Source organism: Saimiri boliviensis, chromosome 2 (genome assembly GCF_048565385.1).
Source record: "Saimiri boliviensis isolate mSaiBol1 chromosome 2, mSaiBol1.pri, whole genome shotgun sequence".
NCBI lineage: Eukaryota > Metazoa > Chordata > Mammalia > Primates > Cebidae > Saimiri > Saimiri boliviensis.
In genome coordinates this window covers 120584592-120603210 of record NC_133450.1, presented here as the reverse complement: position 1 = coordinate 120603210, position 18619 = coordinate 120584592, and the positions used below count along the sequence as shown (strand labels likewise).

Sequence of the window (18619 nt, the reverse complement as noted above, 5' to 3'; positions counted from 1 at the left end):
TAGAATTGTAAGAGATCTCAAAGAAATGAGACAGCATCCCACTTAGTGAGATGCCATTGTGTCCATTTTACAGATGAAGTAACTGAGGCCCAAAGTCTTATAGCTGCTTTGTATCAAAGGGAGGAGCTAGCAGCTTCAGTTCTCATGCTTGCATATGCACAGATTCATTTACTTTATTTGGTTGAACTCATAGTAAATCTGATTTTGTTTAACAACAAACCACGTGGCTAAAACGTTTTACACTGTTTTAAATCTGATTTCTTTCTATCTTTTCTATACAGCTTGGTATAAGCTGTTTCACTACTAAGTTCCTGGATCCTAGGGTGGCAGACAGTCCCATACAGTTAGCCTTGTGCAGACAGGGCCTACTGAGTGTCCCACAGTGAGTTGGTGTTAAGGGCTAATGATAATGACCGGCGACTGGAGAGCTGGTGGAATCCCACAGCACCATCCAGCGTCCAGTGTGAATGCCCAGTTTGGAGTGTGCTTGTTTTCAGGGAAAGTCTTTTTCCAGTTTTCCAAGATTTTTGTCAGTCAAGAAACAGACTAGTCAGCATGCTCAGTAAGACACAGGGTCACGAACGTTGGGGAGGAAAACGCCAGGCAAAGTCAATCACTGTTTTTTCCACACCTACCTTGTGATTCCGCCCGTGCTTATCCAACAGGGAGATGATGGACTTGATGTGGCCCTCTGCTATCAGGTTTAAGGCTTCTGGGCTTTCAGTTAAGATGCAGTGCAAAACTTCCAAGATACCTACATGAATGCCACAAACATCATTTGGTCATTAAATGCCCTACAGCAGTGATCATAATTAAGAAACCTGAGTGTGAACAGACCTTCCTGAAGGGACAGGATATCATCAGTTCTTTGACTCTTATCAAGTATTTTCAGCCAGAAAAAAATGCATTCATTCCCGGTAGATTTCAGAGTCCCTGGGGGCCAACTGGTCTGCAATTTAGTAGTGATTTTAATTCAGCCCTAACCCTATCTCCCTCTTCCTGGACAAAGACATGACCTTTGTATGACAGAATATAGAGAAGCAGCTGTAAAACAGCATTTTTCATTTGGTCAAACCAAATAATACTTCATTTAAAAATAGATATAAAAGATGTCCCGTTTACTATAAATTCTAAAGGTCATTCAAGTAATTTGGAAAATATTCTGTTTCTCCCAAATAAGAATTTTTCTAGGAGCCACTCTAGACATTTTTATTTTAGGTCTACTCATGTATCAAATAAACTGAAGGCTCACAAAATAAAGTCTATTTGGCTTCTCCCCCTTTGTTGGCGCACTAGATAGGTTATGTAAGTGAAGGCTTAAGAAAAACTAGTGCCCCTGCAGCCTGGCACATACATGGCAACATCATGATGGAAATTCAAGGAAGCAGTTGGCTAATAGCTTAGTTTTATTAAGAAAATTCCTTTTGATTCTGTTTTTCTTTTTCTCAGTGTTTTCATAAATTAGCTTGAAATGTAATCTAGCCCCTGAGACTGAGGCACTGCAGAAAAAAGAGGCTTAGGAAGATGTGTGTAGGTAGATGATCCTTAGGGGACCCTCTCCTGGCTGGTCTGTTAAAGCACCTGTCATCTCTAGGCTATGAGAAAAGCATCAAAACCCTTCACCTTTCCCATGAGGGGCCTACATCTGCCGTGATTACTCATATCGAAGAAAGCAAAGTGCTGAGCCCTGCAGCATGGTCATTTACCAATGATGACCACACTCTTGGCTCAGATTCTCCCTAAGTCATTAGAAAGGACTACAGATACAATGTGAAGGGTGAGTCAGGGGAGAGGGGTGAGCGAGGATTTTTCCTGTCATTCTTCACCCCTGCTTTTAGAATTGTAAGAAATAGTTTGGACAATATTGAAAAGCGTTAAAAAATCCAGAGAATAGGAATGTAATGGAAGTCAGAAGGAGACAAGGATCATTGGGTGGAGGGGGTGGGGATTAATGGACCTAAGGAATTAAAATGAAGGCACAGAGTAAAAAAATTAAACAAAAAAGGATTGTTGAAGTCTGGGTTGGAGTTGTTACATAAAGTCATACGGGTGCCAGGAAGCTTTAAGACAATTTTTCTTACTTTTACGTAATGATTTGAGGATTGTTTGCTATCCACTGGAAAAGATTCAACTTTGTTTTCTTTTTTACAGAAATTAAAAAAAAAAAACCTTCATCTTTTCTAGTTATAGTTTCCTGTCAGTTCTCACCTGAGGAAGATTCTAGTCTGTCCAATTTACTGATGAGCCAATCAAGGTTATTGGAGAATTGCGCACAATTGTTTCTGTTTCCACGAATGAGAGCAGCTGCAAACAAGATGTTTGATCATAGAGGTTAAAGGGTATAATGAGAACCTGGAAAGCTGAGAACTTTCATTAGGAGATGTTTGATCATAGAGGTTAAAGGGCATGAGAACTTGGAAAGCTGTTGAATACTTCACCTGCTTAGCAACTGAAACGAACTAAATGCCAATCTTACCCTGTCTAGCCCTTTGATACAAATGTTTCTTTTTCTTTTCTTTTTTTTTTTTTGTTTTAAAGAGACAGTCTCACCCAGTCATCCAGACTGTAGGACAGTGGCTCACTGCAGCCTTGATATCCTGGGCTCAAGTGATCCTCTTTCCTCAGCCTCCAAAGTAGCTAAGACTACAGGCATGCGTTACCATGTCCAGCTAATTTTTAATTTTTTTTTTGAGACAGAGTTTTATCTTGTTGCCCAGGATAGAGTGCAGTGGCGCCATCTGAGCTCGCTCTGCCTCCCAGGTTCAAGCAATGCTCCTGCCTCAGTCGAGTAACTGGGATTACAGGCGGGCACCACCACACCCAGCTAATTTTTGTATTTTAATAGAGATGGGGTTTCACCATGTTGGCCAGGCTGGTCTCAAACTCCTGACCACAGTGATCCGCCCGCCTTGGCCTCCCAAAGTGCTGAGATTACAGGCAGGAGCCACCATGCCTGGTTTAAACATTTTTTATTGAGATGGGGTCTTACTATGTTGCCCAGGCTGGTCTTGAACTCTTGGTCTCAATCCAGCCTCCTCATCTTGGCCACCCAAACTGTTGGAATTACAGGCATGAACCACCATACCCAACCTCTTTCTATACTTAGAAGAATAAAAATTGAGTATTCACTCACTTTACAAGTATTTCCAGACAGTCTGCTGTATTAAATACCTGTCCAGTTGTTCAGACTAGAGCAGGCGTCCCCAAACTTTTTACACAGGGGGCCAGTTCACTGTCCCTCAGACCGTTGGAGCACCACCACATACTGTGCTCCTCTCACTGACCACCAATGAAAGAGGTGCCCCTTCCTGAAGTGCGGCGGGGGGCCGGATAAATGGCCTCAGGGGGCCACATGCGGCCCACGGGCCATAGTTTGGGGACACCTGGACTAGAGCAATGGGGAAGGAAGGGAGATTTCCTGTCTTCATCAAGTAGGGAATGGAGACAATAAATGCATAAAGTAGTAAAATTACTTCAGATAGTGATAAGAATATTAAGAATTAATTAATATTAATAGTTTACTGACTTAAGAATTCAACTTCTTGCAATGTTTTCTTAAATTTAGCTAGAGATTCATTATTATTCAGTGCTAAAGGCAGGCATCCTAGTGAACACAGCTGGAAAGGTTAGCTATATACTAATGGATAAATAATAGCAACATGTAACTATAACATATCTAAAATATATCCCTATTTGACAGTGGCTCTTGAGGCCTGGTCCCTGGATCAGTGACACCAGCATCACCTACGAACTTATAATAAATAATGCAAATTCTCAGGTCTCCTCCAGCTTTACTGATTTAGAAACTCTGGGGGTGGGCCCTGGCATCTGTGTTGTAACCAGCTCTCCAGCTGATCCTGATGCCTGTTCCTACTTGAAAGCCACTGGCAGATGATACTGCAAAGAGAGGGAGAGAATATGCTGTCATTAGAGTTTTACCAATCTATACCAATTAACCCTTTCTCCACAGGGCAAAAAGAGCAGATGCAAATCTGGAACAAGTCCATGTAAACTGATTAGCCCCCAAGTAGCTTGCCCTTCACATAGTAGATGTGAATTAGAATTTCACTAAGGATGATACATGGCAAATTTAGGATAAAGGAAGCCCTTCTCCAGGGCCTCACCTTTGTATCTCCAGTCAGTAGAGGGCACAATTCAGTCTGAGCTCCTAACCTCCTTTTCTGATCAGATACAGCGAGGAAGTTAAGCGTTTAAAGAGTCCTGAAGCCAAGGCAGTATATGCATATTGGGGTTTCCTTTACCTTTTCTTTAAGTTGTACCAAAACATCTACTTAAGTTCTTTGTCCCATTCCTTCAAATAAAGAAATTTGGTACCAAAAAAAAAAAAAAAGTCCTGGAGCTAGACTGCTGGGTCTCAAGCCATAGCTCCATCACTTACTAGATGGGTGACCTTGGATTATGAGCATCTATGAATATCCATTTCTTCATCAGTGAAATGAGAGTAATAATACTAACTAACCCTTAAAGTGTTGCTCTGGGGATCAAAAGGATATTTCACTTCCTGCACACAGAGATTAATAATTGTTAGCTATTGTTAAAAATCATGCCTACTGGGTCAATACAAAACACTAGAGTTTGAAGACACTTTACAGTATCATATAGTGGCAATCTATCAGTACTGTGGTAACCCAATCAGCCTGAAGCCTAAGCTGGGGAATAGGTCTGGAATGATTTCTCTGGGCCCCTTTCCAGCCCAGTGAACTATGATAGACTTCCTCTCAGTGGGACACACACTGCAGAGCAAAGCCCGAAAGTACTAGCTTATCACAGTGTCTTGGTGGCTACCTTCTTGCACAGGCTCATACTGTCTTTTCTCTGCCTCCCACCCATAGGCTGGTGGCCCAGGTCTATTGGATGGCACCTGCTGTAAGCAGGCACCAGAACATCATCACACACTCCATATTGTGAGAAGATAAGAATATTCTTACTTCCCATCTTTTTCTTTCCACCAAAATGAAATAAAGAACAGGCCAAAGCAGTGGGAATCATGACTGACTAACAAGTGGACAAGTGACAGGGCACAGATTTAAGAGAATAACAATTCTTTAAGTGCAGGTGATATCTTGGCAGAAGTTTAAAATTGGAAAACATCATAAATGTGTTCTAGTCTTGTTTCCTCATGAAAGGTAAGGATAGAGGTTGAGGGAGTGTAGTGACTGTCAAGAATTTCAGTTTCCGTGAAACTGATTACCATCTGCTTCCACTTGCTGCTGACTTCTTGCTCTATTTGAAAAGTACAATAAGCTACTAGTCAACAGAAAGAACAGCTGGGTTAAAATTGAACAGTTAATAAAAGGTTTCTAAGGAATGAAGCAGTCCAAATAGCACAGGGTTAATGAGAAGTTAAAGACCACCGTGGGATTTCACATGGAAATCGTCCCAGGGAGAAGGCACTGTGTGTTTACTTACCCAGCAATTTGTAGAGGAGGTTCAGAATTTCTTTCCAGGCCATTCCACTCTCTTCCCTTGCAATCCCTGCAAAGTGTGCTACGCTATTGTAGATATTTAAGCGGTCAATGCAATTTAAGACAAGGGCCAACATTCCCTGAGAAGGAGAGTAGAGGAAAATGCAAACATTGCTGATTAAGAGAGCAGAATCCCTTTTGCTCTTTCCCCTTCATATCATTCACCTTTTAAAGCTGATAATGCCAATATGTAAACAGACCTCCATGGTGCCAGTTGGGTTTTGTTTTTTTTTTTTTCCTCCTAAAAACAAAATATGCATTTTTATGCCTGAGAGACCTAAACAGCATCCATTTGGAGAGTGAGTCAGCAGCCTCTTCTGACGGGTTTGCCCCCACGTGCTTAACTCACTCCAAGGACATACTTAGGAAGAGGGAGGGTGAATGAGCTTCACAAAAACCTGCTTTCAGTCTGGTGTGAAGTGGTTCTGACTCACCCAGAAACAGCTCTAGATATAGTACCTATTTTTCTCTTAAATATCAAGTAAGTTCAAGTTCCATTCAGATGCACAAAACAACCATGCTTGCTTCCTACCTCCCCACCCTCAAAAAAGGTGGGATTTAGAGACAATAACACTAAAAGAGGATTTCAGTCACTTTCCTAGCTAAGTTAAAGTACTATGCCACCCAGTAAAAATATCTGTGCTAGCTGTTCTTAGAGCATAGGAGGGAGACGGTAAATGGAATTTCAGTAGCCTTTAAGGCATAGAGAATGCCCCTGGAGCCAAAGTCTGGTTAGATCAGAAGACTGAGCTGGGATAGTTCTACATCCCACACCACTAACTTAGGAAATGTCCAAGGACAAGCCCTGTGCCCAGGTATGACAGGCCCAGAAGTACAAGCATGGCCTGTTGATACTAAATCATTATTTCTGAGCTTGGAGAAGGTTTGTGACTTGTCTGTGGTCATACACAGCTGGAGATGGAGCCAGAATGAGACCCAGAATGAGGGTCTCTTAAACCCATAGTTGATGTTTTTCTCATGGCCAGGTCCCACTTCCAGTGACTCAGATGTTGAATTCTGACATAAGATTTATCATCTTCTGTATCTTTTAAACCAGCTTCCCAGGTATTCTTGATGGGGTAGAATCCAAACATCTGTAATTTTTAAACAGGTTTCCCAGGTAATTCCAACATTTCTCCAAACTTTGGAATCACAGCCAATGTCATGCTCTCAGAGCCCAAATTTAGTGAACATGGATTTCTGATACACATGTGGCACCGAAGCTTTAAAATGTGATCTGGTTTGAACGTGCCAGCCTTTGCTAATGTAACCAGGTTTGGCTGACGGCACAGATCGGCTTACAGTTTCCCAGCTTCCAAATCTCTCTCTTGTCCTCTGGCTCTCTCATAAACACATGCATGCAGAAAGACAAAGCTAAGTTGCACTCAGAGAGATATTTTAGCTGTGGACGCACAGTGGATTTCAACTTTTCATTTCTCGACTTACCTCTTCCTTGAAAAGATTTTGTCTGTTTTTGAGTGAGCGGAGCTTGTTCTGCTTGTCTTCGTGTCGCATCTCCTCCTCTGGGGGCTGGAAGTAGGCGATCAAGTCCTGTAGGGTCTGCAGGACTTCTTCTATAGGCAGGGCGATGGGGGCGGCTGTGCGATTGTTTCCGCTAAAAAACATGAGATTGACATGGGTTAGGCACTAGCCAGCAGCTGGGCCCTGACTGAACACCCACTGGGTCCCACTCCTAACCGCCCCCATGGTGCACCATGAGCTGCTTCCTCAGGTGGCCACTGTACCAGCAGCTACAAAATGAAGTTTCCCAACGAACAGAGCAACAGGAGAAAATATTCACATTCAAGTTCAGTGCTATTTTCATAAACAAAGGGAAATGACTCCTCTTAGCACATTTATTTTCAAGCAACTTATAACTCATCCTGTTAATATTGCTGTAATATTTCAGCACCTAGCATCAGTGGCTAGTCACTGAATGTCTAATAATGATTTCCCTGTAATCTAAAGAGGGAATTACAATTGTGATGTGACAGTGACTCTTCTATCTACAGCAGTTGCCTCCCATACCATTTACCCCTGGTTGTCTGTCCCACTTTTTAAAAAAATAGAAACATTAAAAATAATTAAACTTATGAACCCACGAGTCTTTTAAAGAATCATACTTTCTTGGAACTGATTAATCATAAGGCTGGACAAATCTCTATCACTGGGTCTTTGTGTCTATCTCCACGTTAGTTTTCTCTGCCTCTCCTCTGGCACCCCCATGTCTCTGTGTGTCCTCTGGGATCTCTGCAATGGTTCTCATCATGTTTCTCTGTGTACACACCTGCTTTCCCTCCCTCCGTTTGTTGATGGTTCCTTTCCTCTCTGTATCTGTGGTCCTTTCATCTGACCTTCTTTGTCCTGTGTTCCCTCTCTGAGTATGACCCTCCCTTCTCCGTGTCCCCTATCTCTTAAACATCCTTATTCTCTGCCTTGAGGTCTGCCCCTCTTTGTTTCTTGGTGTTCCCCAACCCCATGTTACCTGCTCTTCTCTCTCCCTATTCTTCAAGTGTTTCTGTCTCTTTTTCTGTTTTACTATCTTCCAAAGTTTTGTAATTAAATTCCTTCAAAACGAGAGAATACAAAGCACTACAGAAAACAAAAAGAAAACAAAAAGAGCCTTCATGTCCTCGTCTCCTTGAGAGGCACACCTGTGAGCCTCTGAGAGGGCAAAAGCTATGAAGAGGAAGAGGAAATGGACCAACCTCTTGTAGATTTGCAACATTAGGCCCTAAGTAATTGAGAATTGGCTGAATGTTCATGTAACACCATGAGGACTTGTTTATTTTTTTCTAGGTTCTGGGATACAAGTGCAGGATGTACGGGTTTGTTACACAGACATGTGCCACAGCGGTTTGCTGCACCTATCGACCCCTTACCTGCGTGTTAAGCCCAGCATGCATTAGGTATGTTTCCTGATGCTCTCTCTCTTCCTACCCCCCACCCCACTGACAAGCCGCAGTGTGTGTTGTTCCCCAAACTGTGTCCATGTGTTCATGACGGTCAGCCCCCACTTATAAATGAGAACAGGCGGTGCTTAGTTTTCTGTTCCTGTGTTAGTTTGCTGAGGATAATAGCTTCCAGCTCCATCCACGTCCCTGCAAAGGACATGATCATGTTCCTTTTTATGGCTGCATAGTATTCCATGGTGTATATGTACCATATTTTCTTTATCCAGTCTATCACTGAGGGACATTTGGGTTGATTCCATGTCTTTGCTATTGTGTCTAAAGCTTCAATGAACATATGTGTGTCTGTATATTTATAATATAATAGAATGATTTATATTCCTTTGGGCATATGCCCAGTAATGGGATTGCTGGGTCAAAAGGTGTTTCTGGTTCTAGGTATTGCTACACTGTCTTCCATAATGGTTGAACTAAATTACATGCCCACCAATAGTTTAAAAGCATTCCTATTTCTCCAGTCTTGCCAGCATCTGCTGTTTCTTGACTTTTTAATACTTACCACTCTGACTAGCATGAGATGGTATCTCACTGTGGTTTCGATTTGCATTTCTCTAGTGATCAGTGATGTTGAGGTTTTTTTATATGTTTGTTGGCCACATAAATGTCTTCTTTTGAGAAGTGTCTGTTCCTTTGCTCATTTTAATAGTTTTTTTTTTCCTTGTAAATTTGTTTAAGTCCCTTGTAGATTCTGGATATTAGACCTTTGTTAGATGGATAGACCACAAAAATTTTCTCCCATTCTACAGTTTGTCTGTTCACTCTAATGATAGTTTCTTTTGCTGTGCAGAAGCTCTTTAGTTTAATTAGATCCTATTTGTCAATTTTGGCTTTGTTGCATTTGCTTTTGATGTTTTCATCATGAAATCTTTGCCTGTGCCTATGTCCTGAATGATATCACCTAGATTTTCTCCAAGAGATTTTACAGTTTTGGGTTTTACATTGAAGTATTAATCCATCTTGAGTTAATTTTTGTACAAGGTGTAAGGAAGGGGTGCAGTGTCAATTTTCCGCATATGGCTAGCCAGTTCTCCCAGCACCATTTATTAAAGAGGAAATCCTTTCCCTATTGCTTGTTTTTGTCAGGTGTGTGGAAGATCAGATGATTGTAGATGTGCACTCTTATTTCTGAGTTCTCTATTTTGTTCCATTGGTCTATGTGCCTGTTTTTGCACCAGTACCATGCTATTTTGGTTGCTGTAAACTTGTAGCATGGTTTGAAGTTGGGTAGTGTGATGCCTCCAGCTTTGCTTTGTTTTATTTATTTATTTATTTATTTATTTATTTATTTATTTATTTTGCTTGAATTGTCTTGGCTATATGGGCTTTTTGGTTACATATGAATTTTAAGGTAGCTTTTTCTAATTTTGCGAAGTATGTCAATGGTGGTTTAATGGGAATAGCATTGACTCTATAAACTACTTTGGGCAGTAAGGCCATTTTCATGATATTGATTGTTCCTATCCATGAACAGGGAATGTTTTCTATTTGTTTGTGTCCTCTCTAATTTCTTTGAGCAGTGGTTTTTAGTTCTCCTTGAAGAGCTCCTTCACTTCCCTTGTTAGCTGTATTCCTAGGCATTTTACTCTCTTTGTAGCAATTATTAATAGGAATTCACTCATGATTTGGCTCTCTGCTTGCCTGTTGTTTGTGTAAAGGAATGCTTGCGATTTTTGCACATTGATTTTGTAGCCTGAGACTTTGCTTAAGTTGCTTATCATCTTAAGCTTTCCAGCTAAGATGATGGGGTTTTCTAGATATAGGATCATGTCATTTGCAAACAGAGGCAGTTCGACTTCTTCTCTTCCTATGTGAATACCCTCTATTTCTTTCTCTTGCCTGATTGCCCTGGCCAGAACTTCCAACACTATGTTGAAAAGGAGTTGTGAGAGAGGGCATCCTTGTCTTGTACCAGTTTTCAAAAGGAATGCTTCCAGCTTTTGCCCATTCAGTATATATTGGCTGTGGGTTTGTCAAAATTGACTTTTATTATTTTGAGGTATGTCCCATCAACGCCTAGTTTTAACCATGAAGAAATGTTGAATTTTATCAAAGACCTTTTCTGTCTATGGAGATAATCATGTGACTTTTGTCTTTAGTTCTGTTTATGTGATGAATGATGTTTATCGATTTGCTTATGTTGAACCAGCCTTGCATCCCAGGGATGAAGCCAACTTGATCATGCTGGATAAGCTTTTCTATGTGCTACTGGATTTGGTTTACCAGTATTTTATTGAGGATTTTTGCACTGATGTTCATCAGGGATATTGCCCTCAAGTTTTCTTTTTTTGTTGCATCTCTGCCAGGTTTTGGTATCAGCATGATTCTGGCCTCATAAAATGAGTTAGGGAGGAGTCTCTTCTTTTCAATTGTTTGAAATAGTTTCAGAAAAAAATGGTACCAATTCCTCTTTGTACCTGGTAGAATTCTGGTAGAATTTAGCTGTAAATCCATCTTGTCCTGGGCTATGATTTGTAGGCTATGCATTACTGCCTCAATTTCAGAACTCATTATTGGTCTATTCAGAGATTCAATTAATTCCTAGTTCAGTCTTGGGAGGGTGTTATGTGTACAGGAATTTATCCATTCTTTGTAGATTTTCTAGTTTGTTTGCACAGAGTTATTTATAGTATTCTCTGAGAGTTGTATGTATTTCTGTGAGATCAGTGGTGATATTCCCTTTAACATTTTTTATTTTGTCTATTTGATTCTTCTCTCTTCTCTCTTTTCTTCTTCATTAGTCAAGCTAGCAGTCTATTTTATTAATTTTTTCAAAAAACCAGTTCCTGTATTTGTTGATTGTTTGAACGGTTTTCTGTGTTTCTATCACCTTTAGTTCTGCTCTGATCTTGGTTATTTCTTGTTTTCTGCTATCTTTGGGATTTGTTTGCTCTTGGTTCTCTTTTTAGTTGTGACGTTATGATGTCGATTTGAGATCTTTCTAGTTTTTTGATGTAGGCATTTAGTGCTATAAAATTCCCTCTTAACAGTACTTTAGCTGCATTCCAGAGATTCTGGTACCTTGTCTTTTCTTTCTTATTGGTTTCAAAGGGCTTCTTTATTTCTGCCTTAATTTTATTATTTACCCAGGAGTCATTCAGGAGCAGGTTGTTCAATTCCCACGTATTTGTGTAATTTTCAATGAGTTTCTTAGTATTGAGTTCTAATTTGATTCCACTGTGGTCTTAGAGACTTATTATTTCATTTATTTTGCATTGCTGGCAAGTGTTTTACTTCCAATTATGTGACTGATTTTAGAGTAAGTTCCATGTAACACTGAGAAGAATGCATAATTCTGTTCTTTTTGGGTGGAGAGTTCTATCAGGTCCACTTGATCCAGAACTGATATTCAGGTCCTGAAGATCTTTGTTAATTTTCTATCTCAGTGATCCATCTACTATGAACAGTGGGGTGTTAAAGTCTCCCATTATTATTGCGTGGGAGTCTAAGTCTCTTTGTAGGTCTCTAAGAACTTGTTTTATGAATCTGGGTGCTCCTGTATTGGGTGCATATATATTTATGATAATTTGGATAGTTAGCTCTTCTTGTTGAATTGAACTCTTTACCATTATGTAATGCTCTTCTTTGTCTTTTTTAAATAAAAATCTTAGTTGGTTTCAAGTCTATCTTGTCAGAAACTAGGATTTTAACCCTTGATTTTTTCTGCTTTGCATTTGCTTAGTAAAATTTCCTCTACCCTTTATTTTGAGCTTATGTGTGTCTTTGCACATGAGATGGGCCTCTTGAATACAGCACATGAATGGGTGATATTTCAGCCTGTCATTCTATGTCTTTTAATTGGAGCATCTTGATGGTCAATTTCTAATGAGTTCTCCTAGGCATTTGCAGTTTATTTGTTAAGTCACTAACTGCTGTATGTTAATCTGCATACATGCCAAAAAAAGATTTTCATCTAGCCCCAAAACAAAGACTCAGAAAGTTCTGAAAACAACCAGGCTGTGCCTGTGAGGTGATTAGATCTGAAGGATCCTGGCAATCAAAGAGTACACATTTCCTATTTTCCAATTTTGGTCAAAATTCTAATTTTGTATTAAAAAATACTAAATCCAGAGCTTCTGCACAGCAAAAGAAACAATCACTAGAGTGAATCGGCAACCAACAGAATGGAAAAAATTTTTGCAATCTACCCATCTGACAAAGGGCTAATATCCAGAATCTACAAAGAACTACAATAGATTTACAAGAAAAAAACAAACAAGCTCATTCAAAAGTAGGCAAAGGATATGAACAGACACTTTACAAAAGAAGATATATATGAGGCCAACAAACATGAAAAAATGCTCATCATCACTGGTCATTGGAGAAATGCAAATCAAAACTACATTGAGATTCCATCTTATGCAGTTAGAATCGCGATCATTAAAAAATCTGGAGACAACAGATGCTGGAGAGGATACGGAAAAACAGGAACGCTTTTACACTGTTGGTGGGAGTGTAAATTAGTTCAACTATTGTGGAAGACAGTGTGGCGATTCCTCAAAGACCTAGAAATAGAAATTCCATTTGACCCACCAATCCCATTACTGGGTATATATCCAAAGGATTATAAATCATTCTATTATAAGGACACATGCACACGAATGTTCATTGCAGCACTGCTTACAATAGCAAAGACTTGGAACCAACCCAAATTCCCATCGATGACAGACTGGATAGTGAAAGTGTGGCACATATACACCATGGAATACTATGCAGCCACAAAAAGTGATGAGTTCATGTCTTTTATAGGGACATGGATGAATCTGGAAACCATCATTCACAGCAAACTGATACAAGAACGGAAAATCAAACACCACATGTTCTCATTCATAGGCAGGTGTTAAACAATGAGAACACATGGACACAGGGAGGGGAGCATCACACACTGGGGTATGTTGGGGGGAATTAGGGGAGGGACAGTGGGGGGGGGGCGTTGGGAAGTTGGGGAGGGATAACCTGGGGAGAAATGCCAGATATAGGTGATGGGGAGGAAGGCAGCAAACCACATTGCCATGTATGTACTTATGCAACAATCCTGCATGTCCTTCACATGTACTCCAAAACCTAAAACACACACACACACACACACACACACACACTCACACACACACACACCAAGTCCATGCAATGGGTATGGAATACTGGGGGACTGTAAGCTTACTATAGGCAGGGAGGCACATCAGTGCGTATTCAACCCCTGGCAGTGTCTGGCACATGTTAAGTTCTCAGTGTTTGCAAATGGCAAAGAATACCTGGGATATTATTAGACACAAAAATAGTGGGGAAGAGAATGCCATGAGTACATGAGAAGAAGTCTTGGCAGTATGAAACTCAATAATATGACTTCCCACTTCTGAATTCAGTGAAGGAATGAATACATTTTCCTCAATATTTTGGTCTAGTTTCAGGGCTTGCTTTTGGATATTTGTTTTGGAAACACTTTCATTTTATTAGAGACACCGATGCTGGTCAAGAATAATTCTTTACATGATAGGAAAAGATGACAGCAAGAGATTTATAGGCATTTTTGTAGCTCGCTGAGGCAGCATATGCACCATACAGGGAGTTGGAAATCACAGGTCTCAGCCTTGCCACTGCCATTATCGGTGTGATATTTGGATTGCTGCTAAGCCTCTTATGCTTCCATTTAGCATCTGGAAAATGGGAAACGTGCACTCTTTGATTGCCAGGGTCCTTCAGGTCTAATTTTTCATCTGTTGGGTCCTCATTACTAGACTATTTCCTCTTGCCCCTTGAAGAAACATGAATATTACAGTCCTCCACTAGACTAAGGCAGATTTATTTCTTCCTCAAAAAAGATGACATATCACATGCTTGGCATGGGGAGTAATGGTGAAAACAGGCAGGACTTCTGAACAGTCTTATGGTGTTCATGTTCTACTCTAGAAGAACCTCATAAAGAGATAAGTCAAAGCCTCAAATCAGAGATGACCACAATTGGTACCTATCTCACCCCACCTTCTTCAACTCCCTATAACCTGTCCCACTATATTCTTGGGCCTTTGCCAATGAATTCTTTTATTAAATTCAAGTGAGATCCCAGGTGATTCTGAGTATTTATCATAACATAATGATTTATTTGTTGTCTCTCTCCTAAGGTTAAACTTAGAGGACAGCTGACAGTATCTTTTCCTCTGCAGGGTTTTCAGACTCCTTAATCTATCACAATGGGTCATTCATTCTACTGGACTGTTCCCAGTAGCTCTACAGAGGAAGATGAGATAGCATGATGAAATTTTAACCTCTTGTTTTTCATTTTTCTTTCTTGCTCCTTCCCTATTCCCTTAACCGTAATGTGTTCCCAGAAGGCCACCCCTCCTCCTGGTTTCTGTGTGCACACAGCATACAAAGTTGATTTTTCAAAAGACATGGGAGAGAAGAATCTACTTCTAAAATGTTTTTTTCTCCTTTACTTCCTGGCTCTTACAAAATCCAAATACTATGATTTTTACAGCCCACACCCCCTCAGCATTGATATTTTTTCACTGTGCCTGGAAGAATCAAGAATTTCCCTCTTGACAGTGACACTTAATAGCTGAGTAAAGAGCTCAGTAAATCCTTTCTCACACAAAATAATAGCAAAATTGGGCAAAATCGTTCAAAATAACAATCTCTGAACTCCAGAAATTGACTAAAGGCACACACACAAAAAAAAATCGTTTTTTTTTTTTTTTTTTTTTTTAATTTAATGAGACTTAGTAAGAACAGCTGGGGTCTATGGTGTTTCAGCCTGTTGATGCTTCCATCTCCTCCCCTGCTTTATGGCAAAACCCTCTAACAGGGCAGAGTAGGCAGTGTGCAAGGACACATACTAACTCAGGAAAAACGTGAGAGGACCCTCGCTATCTATTCATTCCCACACAAGCAGAAAACAAAATCCAGGACAGAACTCTAAACTGCCTGAACCTTGAACTCTCATCCATCCAGCCCACACACAGGCCCATTAGCAAATGGTCAGAGGCTTGACTTAGAAGAAACTCTAAGGGAGATTTTTTCAGGCTATAAGAAAATGACACCAGACAGTAACTAGAAACCACACAAGGAAATAAAGAAAACTGGTAAAGGTAACCATATAGGTAAATATCAGAAACAACATAAAAATATGTATCTTCCGTTTTGTTCCTGTAACCGATTCAAAAAAACAACTGCATAAAATAATTATAAAATTGTGTTGCTAAGCTATAAATTATGAAGACATAATATACGTGGCAAGATTATCACAAAGGAGTAGGCAAGGAATGGAACAATGTTAATGCAAAGTTGCTTTATTTGTTGTTAGTATTAATTTCAAGTGGATTATTTCAAGTTAAATAAATATGCAACCACTAAGAAAATAGCTCCTCAAAAAAGTATTTTTAAAAACTCAAATTAATTAAAATGTTACACTAGAGAATATCTATTTAACACAAAAAGGTAGTAAAAGAGGAACTGAAGACTAAAAAATAAATAAAACAGACCTAAGAAATAAATAGCAAAGTGGCAGACATAAATCCAGTTATCTAAATAATTACATTGGATATAAATGGATTCAGCATACCAGTGAAAAGGAGAGAGCATCAGACTATTTTAAAAAATCAAGCATGTGTTGTTTACAAGGAATGCACTTTATATTCAAGGACACAAATAGGTTAAAAGAAGATAATATGCCACACAAACAAAAACCATAATCTGCATGTAAGACACCTGGAAGGGCTCCACAAAATAGACTTAAGACAAAAATGTTCATGGGGAAAAAAGGAAAATAGTTTAAAATATGAAAGGATAAATTTATCAGATATACATGTCTATTATAGACATATAAGCACCTAAAATTAGCAACCAAAATACGTGAAGCAAAAAACGGATGGAATTGATGTAGAAGATGACAATTCAACAGTAAAAGAAACATCAATACCCTATTTTCCACCAGTTAATGTAAAAGCCCATATTAAATAAAAAACTATAAGCTCATATTGATAGACCAAGAAAAAAAGCATTTGACAAAATATAATGCTCACTCAAGATAAAAGCTCTCAACAAACTAGGAATAGAAGGGAACTTCCCCTACCTGACAAGGACATCTACAAAAACTCTATAGTCAATATCACACTTAATGGGGAAAAACTGGTGTTACCTGCCCTGCCCCCACCCCCACAGGAACAAGACAAGAGTATCTGTCCATATCACTTTCATCCCACATTGTAGTGGATGTTCTAGCCAGTGCTTTCATGCAAGGAAAGGAAATAAAGTGCATCCCTCTTGAAAAGAAAAAAATAAATAAAGTTCTTATTGACAGATAACAATCTTGTATGTGGAAAATTCTAAAGAATCTGCCTGCTCCCCAAAAATCCCACTGATCTAATAAATAATTTAATTAGGTCAAGGACGTAAGATCAATATTTTTAAAACTTAATTTCTATATGTCAGTATTTCTATATATTAGCGGCAAATAATCTCAAGTTAAATCAAGAAAATAACTGTATTTGTAGCAGCATCAAAAATAATCAAATACATAGGAATATATTTCATAAAAGTGTAAGACTTATATAATAAAAACAACAATATCTTCCTGAAAAGAATAGAGAGACATTTTATATTTATAGATTGGAAGACTTAATATTACAAGGATAACAGTCCTCCAAAACTGATCTCTATATTAAATATAATACCTATCAAAATTCCAGCAGGATATTTTTAGACAAAAATTAATAAACTTACCCTAAAATTTACATGGGAATACAAAGGACCCAGAAACACCAAAATAATTTTGATAAGAAGTACAATATTGGAGCATTCACTCTACATGATTTCAATACTTACTATAAAGCTACATTAATTAAGACACTGTTATTTTGAAATAATGACAGGCATACAGATCAATGTAACAGAATTAAGAACCCAGAAAGAAACTCTTACATTTATGAGCACGTGGTTTTTGACAAAGGTGCCAAGGTAACTTGATGGGGGAAGGTTGTCTTTCTAGAAAATTGTGCAGGGAAAAAATCTGATCTCCATATGGCCCACATGCAAAAATATTAATTTAAACCTTTACTTCAGATTATGCATTGAAATAGACTCAAAACGGATCACAGACCTAAATGTAAGAGCTAAAATTTTGAAACTTTTAGAAAAACAGAGGAGAAAATCATGATGATTTTTAGAAAGGTAGGGTTCTTAGATGTGACACCAAAAACACAATCCGTAAATGTTAAATTGAACTTAATCAAAAATCAAAACTTTCATGCTTCAAAAGACTTAATTTTAAAAAATGAGAAGAAAAGCCAAAGACCAGGAGAAAATACTTGCAAATAATAAATATGGCAAAGAAAAAAAACACTTGTAATCAGAAGATACAAAGAATTCTCAAACTTTAAGACAAATGACCAAATTTAACAAGGCAAAATACTTAATTACATTTTACTAAAGAAGATACATGAATGGCGAGTAAGCATGTGAAAAGATGTCCAGTATCATTATTCATTCTGGAAATTCAAACTAAATTCACCATGATAATACCACTTTATAGCTACTAGTATGCCTACAATAAAAAAGTCAAATAATAACAAATGTAGGAAAAGATGTAAAGAAACAGAAACTTCATACATTTATGAGAGAAATGTAAAATGGTACATGCACTTTAGAAAACAGATTTTTCAGTTTCTTAAAAAGTTAAACATACCCAATTGAATAAACGAAACATGCTATTTATACACCATATTATTCAACCTTAAAAAGGAATGAAATCCTGTCACATGTTACATTACGGACAAACCTTGAAGATAATTTGCTAAGTGAAATAAGCTAGACACAAAAGGACAAATAGTGTGTGCTTCCACTTATATGAGGTGCTGACAATAATGACATTCGTAGAAGCAGAGAGTTAAGTGGAAGCTATAAGGACCTGAGGGAGAGAAGAATAGGCAGCTCTTGTTTAATAAATACAGAGTTTCAGTTTGGGATGATAAAAAAATTGTGGAGATGGACTGTAGTGATCACACTGAACTTAAATGTGGCTAAAATGATAACTATTATGTGATATATATTTCACCACAGTAAAAATATATAAAGAAGTTATACAAATTCATATATGACTCAGAAATTTTACTCCTAAGTATTTACCCAAGAGAAACAGAAACCTACATCTGAAAACTTTTCCACTAGTAT

At 38.6% G+C, this 18619-nt stretch overlaps 1 protein-coding gene across 11 annotated transcripts in view; it reads right to left on the bottom strand.

Moving 5' to 3' along the window:
• The window catches only part of RYR3 (ryanodine receptor 3), a 564246-nt gene that overhangs the window by 282673 nt on the left and 262954 nt on the right, over positions 1-18619 (bottom strand). For all 11 annotated transcript variants that reach the window (XM_074394143.1, XM_074394150.1, XM_074394148.1 and 8 more), the window contains 4 exons: positions 6933-7101; positions 5431-5566; positions 2209-2304; positions 636-754 (listed from right to left, as the gene is read on the bottom strand). In XM_074394143.1, coding sequence (XP_074250244.1) covers positions 636-754; positions 2209-2304; positions 5431-5566; positions 6933-7101 — 520 coding nt within the window. The remainder of the gene's footprint in view (positions 1-635; positions 755-2208; positions 2305-5430; positions 5567-6932; positions 7102-18619) is intronic.